The sequence below is a fragment of the Bubalus bubalis genome, chromosome 3 (assembly GCF_019923935.1).
Source record: "Bubalus bubalis isolate 160015118507 breed Murrah chromosome 3, NDDB_SH_1, whole genome shotgun sequence".
Lineage (NCBI taxonomy): Eukaryota > Metazoa > Chordata > Mammalia > Artiodactyla > Bovidae > Bubalus > Bubalus bubalis.
In genome coordinates, this window is record NC_059159.1 from 79,632,514 (window position 1) to 79,644,839 (window position 12,326).

General features: G+C 41.8%; 1 protein-coding gene across 1 annotated transcript in view; it reads left to right on the forward strand.

The window, feature by feature from the left end:
• The window catches only part of LOC112583851 (RNA exonuclease 1 homolog), a 42,520-nt gene extending 30,194 nt beyond the window's left edge, over positions 1-12,326 (forward strand). Inside the window, exons 11-14 of the mRNA XM_045165021.1 lie at positions 4,671-4,785; positions 7,583-7,721; positions 10,012-10,132; positions 12,027-12,326. Coding sequence (XP_045020956.1) covers positions 4,671-4,785; positions 7,583-7,721; positions 10,012-10,132; positions 12,027-12,100 — 449 coding nt within the window. The 3' untranslated portion in view covers positions 12,101-12,326. The remainder of the gene's footprint in view (positions 1-4,670; positions 4,786-7,582; positions 7,722-10,011; positions 10,133-12,026) is intronic.

Consider the following 12,326-nt stretch of genomic DNA (forward strand, 5'->3'; position numbering starts at 1 on the left):
TCTCCTTGCTGTCCAAGGGACTCTCAAAAATCTTCTCCAGCACCACAAATCTCATTCCTTAGGTCTCTGCTTAAATATGATCTCCTCAAGGTTCTTTCCCAACCCCATGATCTAAAATAGGCCCTCCTTCCTAAATGGAAAGGAAATCTAAAAAGAGGGGATATATGTATACATATAACTGATTGACTTTGCTGTACAGCAGACGTACTAGCCCAACATTGTAAAGCAACTGTACTCTAATAAAAGTTAAAAATAAATAGGTTGTCCCTCTTCTATCACAACATGCTGTCATTGGCTTTGGTAGCACGTGACTGCATTGTGTAATGATTTAGTAATTTATCTGCTGTGCCTGAAAGACTGCAAGGTTTTGGGGGGTCCATCCCTCTTTTTTTCTCCCCATCGTCAGGCTGTCACTTAGCTTGGTGCCTAATACATACAGGCCTTAGGTAGCTATTTGGATAGATGGTGAACAGATGAATCATTTATGTAGATATAGACACGAGTAGAAATGCTATTATCATAATAAGTGGTATGAATAAAAGTAGGGCAGAGGAAGTAGAGAGGAACAGTGGATATGATTGTATTTCAGAAGAAATATAAGAATAAATAATATAGTGAAGATTCCCAGCTGGCTTAGTGGTAAAGAATCCACCTGCCAACGTAGGAGACGAGGGTTTGATCCCTGGGTTGGGCAGATCCCCTGGAGAAAGAAATGGCAACCCATTCTAGTATTCTTGTCTGCGAAATCCCATGGAGCCTGGCAGGCTACAGTGGGTTTGCAAGAGTCGGACATGACTTAGCAACTGACCAACCACAAAGTAAAGATTAAATACCAAAGTAAAGATTAAGTAAACTTAGATTTGACCTGAGTGTTTGGGATTAGCTTTAGAGGGTAGGGGGGACTGTAGATTCCAAAAGGGAGGAAAAAGAGGAAGGCACTGCCAGAGAATAAGAGTAGCAGACTGCGACTGGGTGGAATCACTAGAGCACACGACATCACGAACAGGAGGGGCCTTCGGAGCTGGTGGACCTGAGATTTGGGTCTGTTTTATCACTTACTTTCTCTGAGACCTTGGGCAGGCTTCTAAGGCTCTCTGAGCTTTCGTTTCCACATTTATAGTAAGAGCTTTGCGTGGCAGTTTAGTGAGGTGATGTGCCCATGTCCTGGCTTACAAGCCGTGCTCTGTTAACACTGGTTCTTGGCTCTCTTTCTCATCTTGGGAGAAGATAAGATAAAGCTGTGAGATGTCAAAATTGGATAAGTAAGCCAGAAGTGCCAGCATGAGAAATTTGCATTTGATCAGTAATGTACAAATGAAGCATTTGAGGAAAGTAATGTAATGAGAATGTGCTTGAAGAAGCATATTTAATCTAACCACATTTTATAGAAAAACTGGTGCAGAAATCGCTATAGGCAGAGGGGGTTATAGGGAACAGTTGGGAGAACATTTCCTTGGGCCAGAGGGAAGAAGGGCTTGGGTGGATAAGGGTACAGGTGATATAGGAGATTGGAGAGAGAGAAAAAAGAGATGAAGGCTTGGCATTGTTGCTGTGAGAATGTGCAAAGTTTCTGGCCAAAGGAGTGGAAGAAGAGAATGTTGGGATTTTGGAGGTCCTGCCAGGGTTGGAGACAGCATCTGTGTTATGGTCTCAGGCCGTGTAACTGGGTGATGTTTCTTGGGTCAGATCAACAACTCGGATACAGAAAGGGGGAGGCTGGTGGTTGGAGCCACCACAGGGCTCCAGCAAAGACAGGAAGAGAGTAGAATTTAGAGAGGATGGCTGAGGTAGAGTTAAGCAGGGTAAAGAAGGGACACTAGGCAAGGAGCTGAAGATCAGGACAAATGATAGGGGAGCGAAGGGAAGAAGGGGAGGAAGGCATTCAGGACATGTGCAGTTATAACTCACCTTCAGAATCCAACCCCTGGCAACTTCCCTGTTGGCCCAGTGGTAAAGAATCCGCCTTACAATGCAGCGGACTGGGGTTTGATCCTGGTCAGAGACCTAAGCCCAGGCACCACAACTACTGAGCCCGTGTGCCACAACTAGAGATCCATGCGCCCTGTGGAAAAGATCCCGCATGATGTATTGAAGATCCCACGTGCCACACCTAAGACCCAGTGCAGCCAAAAAAAAAAAAAAAAAAGCAACCCCCGAGAATTCTGCTTCCTAGAGTCAGTTTTTCCTGTTTGTTACATAAAAGCTAGAAAAGTAACTATACAAAATAACTATACAGAGTTTTAGACCTTAGATCACTTGCATGGTAAAGTCTTAATGCTCTTTGAGGGTAAGATGCTCTGGGAGTTAGCCACTCTGCCTTGTCAAGCTTGCTCATTTGATTTTTCTTTTTTGTGTGGTTTGCAGTCCTTGGTGGCTTAGGAAGGAGGTAGAGCTGTTGCAAAGGTGTTCTTGGATCCCCCGGGTGTCAGGTTGCCAAGGTAGGGCTTGTTGCCCAGAATTCTATTTGTGTCAGAACCAGAGTTGCTGTCTGCTGCACAGACCTAGAGGATCGATGAACATTTGGTCTATTATTAATTCACTGATTTTCAGGTGGTGAAATTTTTATGAGCTTAATTCCTCTTGCCAAAATACACGGTAACTTATTTGGCAATGTTTGTTTCAGCAGCATGTTCCTAACCAAAAAGAAAACCTAGGGGGCTTTGTGAAGACGTTGGTCAAGTTCCCAGCCCTCGACAGGAATCCCCGTGTGTTTGCCATGAGCTGTGAGGTGGTATGTTGGTTGTACATTTTACCTCATGTATATATGTGTAAGGAACTTTCCCAGGCTTTCTCTCTCAGTCCCACATAGCTCTGCAATGCTGTTCACATGTTTTGGGTGAAGCAACTGTAGCTGAAAAAGAGTTAAGTGACTTGGCCCGGTCCCAGAACTTAGGGCTAGGCACTAGGGCTTCCCCGGTGGCTCAGATGGGAAAGCATCTGCTGGTTGTGTGGGAGACCCAGGTTCGATCCCTGGGTCTTAAAGATCCCCTGGAGAAGGCAATGGCAATCCACGCTGGTACCCTTGCCTGGAAAATCCCGTGGACAGAGGACCCTGGCAGGCTACAGTCCATGGGGTGGCAAAGAGTCCGACTCAGCTGAGCGATTCACTTTCTGAACTTAGCGATGGAGCCAGGAGTTGGCCGATGATCCTTTTTCTATTACCTATTGATTCTTTTTATACATAATCACTGCTTGTTCTACTCATTACATTGCTGAAATTACATGGGTGGAAAGTGTTATTAACACTGCTGTTATCCCCCAAACCATTGCTGCTGCTAAGTCGCTTCAGTCGTGTCCAACTCTGTGCGACCCCATAGACGGCAGCCCACCAGACTCCCCGTCCCTGGGATTCTCCAGGCAAGAACACTGGAGTGGGTTGCCATTTCCTTCTCCAATGCATGAAAGTGAAAAGTGAAAGTGAAGTCGCTCAGTTGTGTCCGACTCTTAGCGACCCCATGGACTGCAGCCCACCAGGCTCCTCCATCCATGGGATTTTCCAGGCAAGAGTACTGGAGTGGGGTGCCATCGCCTTCTCCGCCCCAAACCATTATAAAAGCTTTAATTTTCAACAAACTGTTGTTTATAGAGACAGTAAAATATTTATAGGGATTTATCTTCTTTTATATGAGAATCAGTACTAAATAGTAGGGGGAAAACAGAACTTGGAATCTGAGACCTGGGAAGCTCCACAGCTTATCAGGCAAGTCTCCTGGATGATCTGATCTGTCAATTATGAGGTTAATGATAATCCCCCAGTGACGGTGAGAATCTGATACACTGATATATGACAGAGTGCTTTGTATGTGTCAGACATCACGTGGACAGTCATCTTTAACAAAACATAAAATTAAATTTTTATTCCTTGTGGCATATTTGGAGAGCAGATTTGTGGACTATAATTATAGAAGAGCAACATACAGTTTCAAACTTAGATTTTTAATTGGAGACAGTTAAAGCTGCTTCTGGCTTTGTAACTATAGTTTGGATTTTTATTTTTTTCCCACTCAACGAGGTTTATAACTGTGTTGTCCAGTATGACATCCACTAGCAAACAAACATGTTGATGTAGTGAACAGAGTAGCCGTTACCAGAGGGAAAGCAGGGGAGGGCAAAATGGGTAAAGGGGCTCAACTGTATGGTGAAGGATGAAAACAAGATTTTTGGTGCTGAAGCGTACTGTAGTGTATATAGAAGTCAACGTATAATGTTGTATATGTGAAATTTACATAATGTTATACAACAATGTTGACTTCAGTAAAAAATGTAATTAAGTTGAAAATTCAGTTCTTCAGTCATTCTAGCCATATTTCAAATACTCAGTAGCCCCTTATGGCCGGTGGCTACCCTATTGGGCAGGACAGAAATAGAACATTTCATCTTCACAGAGGTTTCTATTGGATAGCATTGATCTCTAATGAAAATACTGGTAAAGCCTAAGCCAAGAAAATGAAATTATTTTATTAGCAGAAATATTACTAACATTGAGGGAAAAAATTAAAGCTTGGAACATCTTTGATATGACTGTCAGATCCACTCACTGGCTTTTGTTGGCAAAACAACGACAGGAATAAATTGTATATTCTAGTTAGAAATATTCCTTTATTATATCTAAGATGTTAAAGTGGGTTTACTCAGTGTGGTGTATAAACTTAATATCTCTGCCTTTATAGTGCTATACAGCCAAAGGCTGGAACTTACTCGAGTGGCAGTGGTGGACCCCAGCCTCCAGGTGGTCTATGACACATTTGTGAAACCAGATGAAGAGCTCATTGACTATAACACTAGGTATGCATCGTACAAGGGGTTTGTTTTTCAAATTATAGAACATTCAACATGTAGTTTAAGTTTTAGCCTAGGTACCTTTACTGGAGTCAACTTTAGAGCATGAGCTACACTATTTATTTATTCAAATTATTCATGTTCTGTTGAATACCTTGCTAGAATTATGCAGGCACTGTATTAGGCCCTGGGTAACTCTTTAAATAAGAGATACGGGCTCATACCCTCATGGTATTTACATGTTGGAGTGGTAGGTAGGAGGCTAGAGAGAGAGGCAAAAATATTGAATAAACTATTCATTCATTTATTCATTCAACCGTTAATAGGTTTCTTCTGAAAATATCATGCTATGCTCTTCCCATTAGGTGAAAATTTCTGTAATCCTGTAGACATGTCGCTGAGTATACACAGCTTTTATACAGCATGCAGAACACTGGTTCAGTGCAAATTCTATTTTATTATTATTATTAAAGTATGGCATGTTTCTGATCCAAACTCAAGGGTAACTTGAGATAGTATAAGATATGCCTTTAATTTTTAAAAGCCTCATATAAAACACCCAATAATATCATTGATTAACTGAATTGAATTTTCTAAAGGCATATAAGCCATATGACATAACACATATATGTATTTAAATATAAAATAGAAGACACTGATCTTATTCTAGAATGAAAATTTAGAAGTGTTAATTACTGATATGATTGTATTTATTCAGTTTTCTTTAACGAATTTTCCAGTGGTACTTAAGTATGTCTTGCATGTGTGTGTGTACCCACTCCAGTATTCTTGGGCTTTCCTGGTGGCTCAGATGGTAAAGAATCCACCTGCAATGCCGGAAACCTGGGTCGATCTCTGGGTTGGGAAGATCCCCTGCAGGAGGGCATAGCAACCCACTCCAGTATTCCTGACTGGACAATCCCATGGACAGAGGAGCCTGGTGGGCTACACTCATGGGGTCACAAAGAGTCAGACACAACCAAGCACCTAAGCACAGCACAACACAGCATTTGTGTGTACACATTTGTATATGTAGATAAATGCACACGTGTATACATGTATGTGAACAAATACGACTTTATACACATAGATTCTTTACCGCTGAGCCTGGGGAAGCCCATATATATATTATACACACTATATAGTATATAGTACATATATTACACGATTTGTGTGTGTATGTCCATAATTTTGGAGCACAACAAGGCAAAATGGGAGTGAATTAAAAGTTGTGATAAGCTTTGAGAATAATTACAGAGAATTCTGCTAACAAGCACTCTAGCAAATTCCCTCACATTCATAAAAATGTTTGTATACATAAAAACTCAATAAAAGTTCCTGTTACCAGAAAATGCATTTTGTTACTAATCTTTCTCCTTACCTCATTTGATGTTTTTTTCCTACTCATTTTGGCCATATCCTAATAGCCCCATCTATTTTACTTTTTTTAAACTTTATTGAGTTATAATTGGCAAAAAAATCATACTATATTTATTGTACTCTTATTGGTTCTTGTTCTTCCGTGGATTTAATGTAATCTTTTCTAGCTCCTTTTTGGAACAGGTCAGGAAATGTTTTGGTAATTACTGATAGTCACAGCAGCAAAACAAGAATTGAAGGGCTTGCATTAAAAACAAACGAACTTTCAAATCTTAAAAGGTCAAAAGGATTCAATGGATGACATTCTTTAATAACTGCTTTAAAACAAATCCAAGTACTCTATCCATGATCATTTCCTCTTAATCCAAATATTTGACTATGAATCACATTCCTTAATTAAGCCAGATGATGGAGCCAGCTGTCTTTTTTTCCTTATAGGAGACAATAATATTAACATATAGCTTAAGTTGAAAATACCTTTGCAGTATTTTTCTTTTCTCCTAATCTGCACTAAGGCACAGCAATAGCCATGTTTCAGAACACTTATTTAGTATGTGCTTCATGAAAACCACGAGGATAGTTAGGTTATGCATGTAGTTTTCACTGTGTGCATACATTTTCACTAGATTCTCCTAAGCCATTGAAAAGTGAAAGTGAAGTCGCTCAGTTGTGTCCGACTCTTTGTGACCTCATGGACTGTAGCCTACCAGGCTCCTCCGTCGTCCATTGGGATTTTCCAGGCAAGAGTACTGGAGTGGGGTGCCATCGCCTTCTCCAGGGGATCTTCCCAACCCAGGGATTGAACCTGGGTCTCCCGCATTGCAGGCAGACACTTTACCATCTGTGCCACCAGGGAAGCAATACACATGGTAGTAGTGTATATATGTCAATGCCAGTCTCTCAGTTCATCCTAAGCCATTAAGATTGGTAGTTAATCCTACTTTACAGATGAGAAAACTGAAACCAGAAGGTTAAGTAACTTGTTGAAAGTCAAATATAATAAGTAAATGGCAGAAACATAGCATAGTTCAAACTTAAGTTGTCTAGACTCTGCTTAGGGCTGCATTTGCTTTTCCATGTTCCCCATGTTTCATCTTTAGCTTTGTCTTAACGTAGACAGGCTAACTTTACTAAATTGTAATTGACAAGACTCAGATTATACAAAGATGAGAGTTCACAAAGGAGCTTTATCAGCTTGTAATAATGTCTCCTCCAGCCTTACATGATTGATCCAAAGTATAAATGTTGCCAAGTTATACCAATATAACCTAATAAAGGGGTAGTTGACAGTCATACGATAAAATCTTTGTTCTGATCATCAAATGTTTGTCTTATTGAGTCAGTAATGTAGTCTAACTGTAACTGATGAAATCTCCTGAGCTGCATTCTTTACTTACATGCACTGTGCATCTTATTGGGGCAGGTTTTCTGGTGTGGCTGAAGACGACTTGAAGAACACGAAGACCTCAGTCCGTGATGTGCAAGCCATCTTACTGAACCTCTTCAGTGCGGACACTATACTAAGTGGACATAGCTTTGAACACAGTCTCTACGCGCTTAAGGTAAGGAGTTACAGGCTCATCTTCTTACAAAACTCGTGTTAGCCTGGTAGTCATCATCGTTGTGTCATCACTGATGCTCGATTTCCCCTTTTTTGACAAGACAAGAGTCACTGTCTGTGCTAATGACACTGTCCAACTAGGGTAAAGCAAAAGCAGTGTAAGAGAGCCCGAGTCACTTGGCTAATCAAGACCAGAAAGTCCAACTGTGAGAAAGCCAAAATCATTGTTTGTTTTGACACGATCGTTGATTAATATCCAAATAGATAAGACTGAGTTGATCTAACAAGTTCTTATAGTCACATCCTGGAAAATGCTTTTTCATGTTAAGTCAGGTAGGCCTTATAGGTAGTCTTAACATCAACGATATGCTCATTTTACTTGGTATGATAGACCTTAAGATCTCCCCTTTAATATACCTCTGGATTAAAATGGTCTGCTTTTTTGCTCCATGTTCTGGGAGTTTGCACTCTATGGCTCATGCCAGCCACCTGTTTTTGCAAATATTTTTATTGGAACAGAACCATCACACCCATTCATTGATAGATTTTCTGTTGTGCTTTCACGCTACAAGGGCATTGTTGAGTAGTTATAACAGAGGTGGTGTGGGCTGCATGCCTAAGCTATCTATAATTTGGGACTTGAAGAAAGAGTTGGTGGCTTTCCCTGGTCTAGAGCAGTGCCCTGCGATACAACTTGCCATTAACTATCCAAGATGGGGGACATCAGTTGTGTCTGATTCTTTGCAACCTATGGACTGTAGCCCGCCAGGCTCCTCTGTCCATGGGATTCTCCAGGCTAGAATACTGGAGTGGGTTGCCATGTCCTCCTTCACGGGATATTGGACATCACAGATATCAAATGTCTGATTGAGAAAATGATTTTTTCAGTTTCTTAACTTCAATAGTTGCACACGGCTCATGGCCACCACATTGCACAATGAAGCTCTGGAAGGTTGGGGACTGTGACTGTTTGTTTCAGCCACCCCTAGGACCTAACCGTCACACAGAGAAGGGTTAGTTCTTCTTTAGTGCAAGAATACAAGCAGGCTTCTTTAATTCTCCTGAGTGAACATCCCCTCTTTCTCTGCAAAGCTGGCACCATAGTATAGTCGCTTCCCCCAGCGCCGTTGTGCGCATGTGATGGAGGAGACGGAATGTCCTTCCACCAGACCCCGCCCAAGTGTGGGCAGAGACGTGGGATATAAGCTTTCTGTCGGAAAGGTCTTCCCAGACATGTCTCTCTGTCACCTCAGAGACAGCACCTCTCAAACAGTTTCTCACAGTGACTTTCCTGCTTCTCATTTTCTAGGAACTGTTATTTCATTTGCCTCCAAGACCAGAAAATTTCAAACCATCATGTTTCTTTATTCCTTGTAATCAGTCTCTTTCTTCCTTCCAGATCACTCATAGATGTCTCTTTTTTTGTTTCCACAACTACGTTATATTTTTGCTCCATCCTTTGCAGCCGGGTACAGTGTCTAAGAGGTGACTGATACATTAAGTGAGAATATATAAAGTGTTTCTGGACAGGGCATCATAGGTGTTAAACATTAAATTTCCAACCTTTTTCTTCTTGATCAGTCTTTAAATGACTCTTGTCCTGAGGCTAACCTTCTTTTATGCCTCTTTAAATTACAGCTCTTCTAATAAGGAATGCAAATGGTACCTGACTGTCTGGACTCTGTGGTCTGTTCCCCCTCCCCCATAGCCATCCTATTGTAAACTTTACCCCCTTCTTCCATGTGAAAGCACAGGGAATTTGAACCTAGATGGGACTAGTCCTTTTCCATGCTCCCTCCCCAGAGAGAGACAAAATAAACCACTGAAATGGGACTTGCACTGGAGTGAGGTGAGCCCCCCTCCGTTGAGTCCCAAGGTGAGCGGAGCCTGACTCACCCCTGGCTGCCGCTTCCCAGCCAGTAATTATCGGAATCCCCTCTGAGCTCATGCTGACTCCTAGTGGGGTCTCTTGGGAGGAAAGTAGACTCGGCAGTCAGGCTCTGAGATTGGATTTCTTTCTAATGTACTAACTTGGCTGAGGCAACTTTAACTTCTCCAAGCCTCAGTTTCTCTGGCTGTAAAAAGGGGACAATGAAATATCGACCGTGCTGGGTTAGTCTGCAATTTGTAGTGAGATAAGCCAGGTAAAGTGCTTAGTGACTGAGCTGGTATAACTGCTCATGTTCCTTGGTTTTGCAGTGTTATTTCTGCTGCTACAGTTCCTGTTGCTGCATCAGTTTTCTTATTCTTTGGGAAGAATTTCTAAAGAGGTTTTCTTTTTCATTTGACAGTTAATTCATACTTCAGTTGTGGACACGACAGTTCTGTTCCCTCATCCACTAGGTTTGCCTCACAGAAGATCCCTGAAGGGTTTAGTGGCTGACTACCTGCAGAGAGTCATTCAGGATGAAGGTAAGAGCCTGCTTGTTCATGATAAATATCAAGCTCCTGAGTCTGAGGGGAGTGAATACATCATGAGGGTCATGGTAAAGGTCCCCTATTTGAAATACTTCCTGTGGGTTTTCTCCTAGGGTAGAGAATCCCGAAGTATCTGTTTAAGAAAAATGTGTTCCATGCCCACTACCTGGCATAGTCCTAGATGTTCCACAGGCATCAGAACAGTTGGGGCAGACTGGTGACCTTGGAATTCATACATAAAACTTTTGTTGGTGCAGAGATCTAATTCCATCCTAAATGCTGCTCTGTACCTCTCTTCATATGTGATTTTCATTACACCTAATGAGAATCTAAAATTGATTGGGTCCAAGGTATCTCAGTGGTGCTAGTGGTAAAGAACCCACCTGCCAAATGCAGGAGATGTAAGAGTCGTGAGTTCCATCCCTGGGTTGGGAAGATCCCCTGGAGGAGGGGAAATGGCAACCCACTCCAGTATTCTTGCCTGGAGAATCCCATGGACAGAGGAGCCTGGCAGGCTACAGTCCACAGGGTCGCAAAGAGTCAGACGAGACTGAAGTGACTGAGCACTCATGCAGATCATCTCACCCAAGGAAAATAGTGAGCTTTTTGTAAAAGGAAGTATAACTCAAATTCAACAGATTCATCATGCATGCACTTGCTTTGTAATGGATTGGTAGATCTTGCTCTCAGAACTTTTTTTACTTTTGGTATTTTTGATGTAAAGGCCCAACATTAAACAGGCTCACCAAATGCAACAGGTACAGCCGCCAGCGCTCCTGCTGGTGGCATTGCCATAAGCACGCGGTATGTGCCTGACTTGGAACGGAGGTTAGTTACTCTGTACATTTCGTGCAGACCCATATAGGCCCCTCTGTTGCACAAGATAGAAAAGGAAGTTAATTTTGAATGTTAAAATGTTATAATGCTATTGTTTCTACAGATGCTCCTCTGATCATGTCATTTATTGTACAAGAACTCAAGATTTTATCTTGTGGTATTTATTCTTTCATTCTATGTCTATTAGACCAATACCATCTTACACAGGATCTTTATATTATCTGCTTTAAAATATTCATATCTCAAATGCCCCAAAAATGCTATTCTAAAATTCATAATGTGTTCTGCTGAAAACAACCTGGGACCATGGACACAAAAATATTTCATTGTACAACAAAAAATGCCCTATATAAAGCAAAGTTAAAGAACACGACAGTTCTCTCAGAATAATGCAAGGAAACAAAAAATAATACACCATTTTACAAGTGTAGCCCATATAATTTTTCTCAATCTCAGACCTCACTTATTATTTTGTAGGCTTGGTATTTTGGGCAGATTTCATCTACTTTTTAAACCCATGTCATCTCGTATCTAAGGTCACTCTCTGTCTAGGAGGTATATTTTTTCTAGCGTCTCTCTTTCTGGCTTCTTGTCAGATCTGTCATCCACCGGTGTCCGTCACTTTCTTGTTGCATATCCCTGGAAAAGAGGTTCATGGAGAAGGTACTGATGTGCTATGCCATCATAGGAATGCAGTGACCATGTGACTGAGGACAGGGTATTCAGAAAAAGGGAGATGTTTGTCCATCTGCTGCTGCTAAGTCACTTCAGTCGTGTCCAACTCTGCGTAACCCCATAGACGGCAGCCCACCAGGCTCCGCCGTCCCTGGGATTCTCCAGGCAAGAACACTGGAGTGGGTTGCCATTGGATCTACGTAAAACATTTCTAAAGCAACCAGTGGTGGTTCTAGGTGTGAAATAGTGATATATTGATAAGTGGCCAGCATTGATTCTGTTATAAACTCAAGACCGTTTTGAGACCATCCATGGGCAACCTCACAGGGAGTTGTCTATGTCTAACATTTTATTTTTTGTCCTATTCTATTTGGAGGTCACAGTTCCAGTGAAAATGCAACCGCCTGCATGGAACTGGTCCTCTGGAAGGTAAATGACAACCTGAAATGAAAGAAGTAACCACCTGGCCCAAGAATATCTTAAACCTCTGCACTGCTTCCCTGATTCCTTGGCCTCCACCGCTCGCAGTAGAGTTCGATCTATAATAACATGAGGTTTCCCCACACTTTCAGAGAAGAGGAGAAAGAAAAGCACTGTCGAGGTTTATGTATTACATTTTAAAGGTTGGATTCCCACAGCAGTTTCTAAAGTTGTGTCTGGGGAGGGGTGGGGGAGG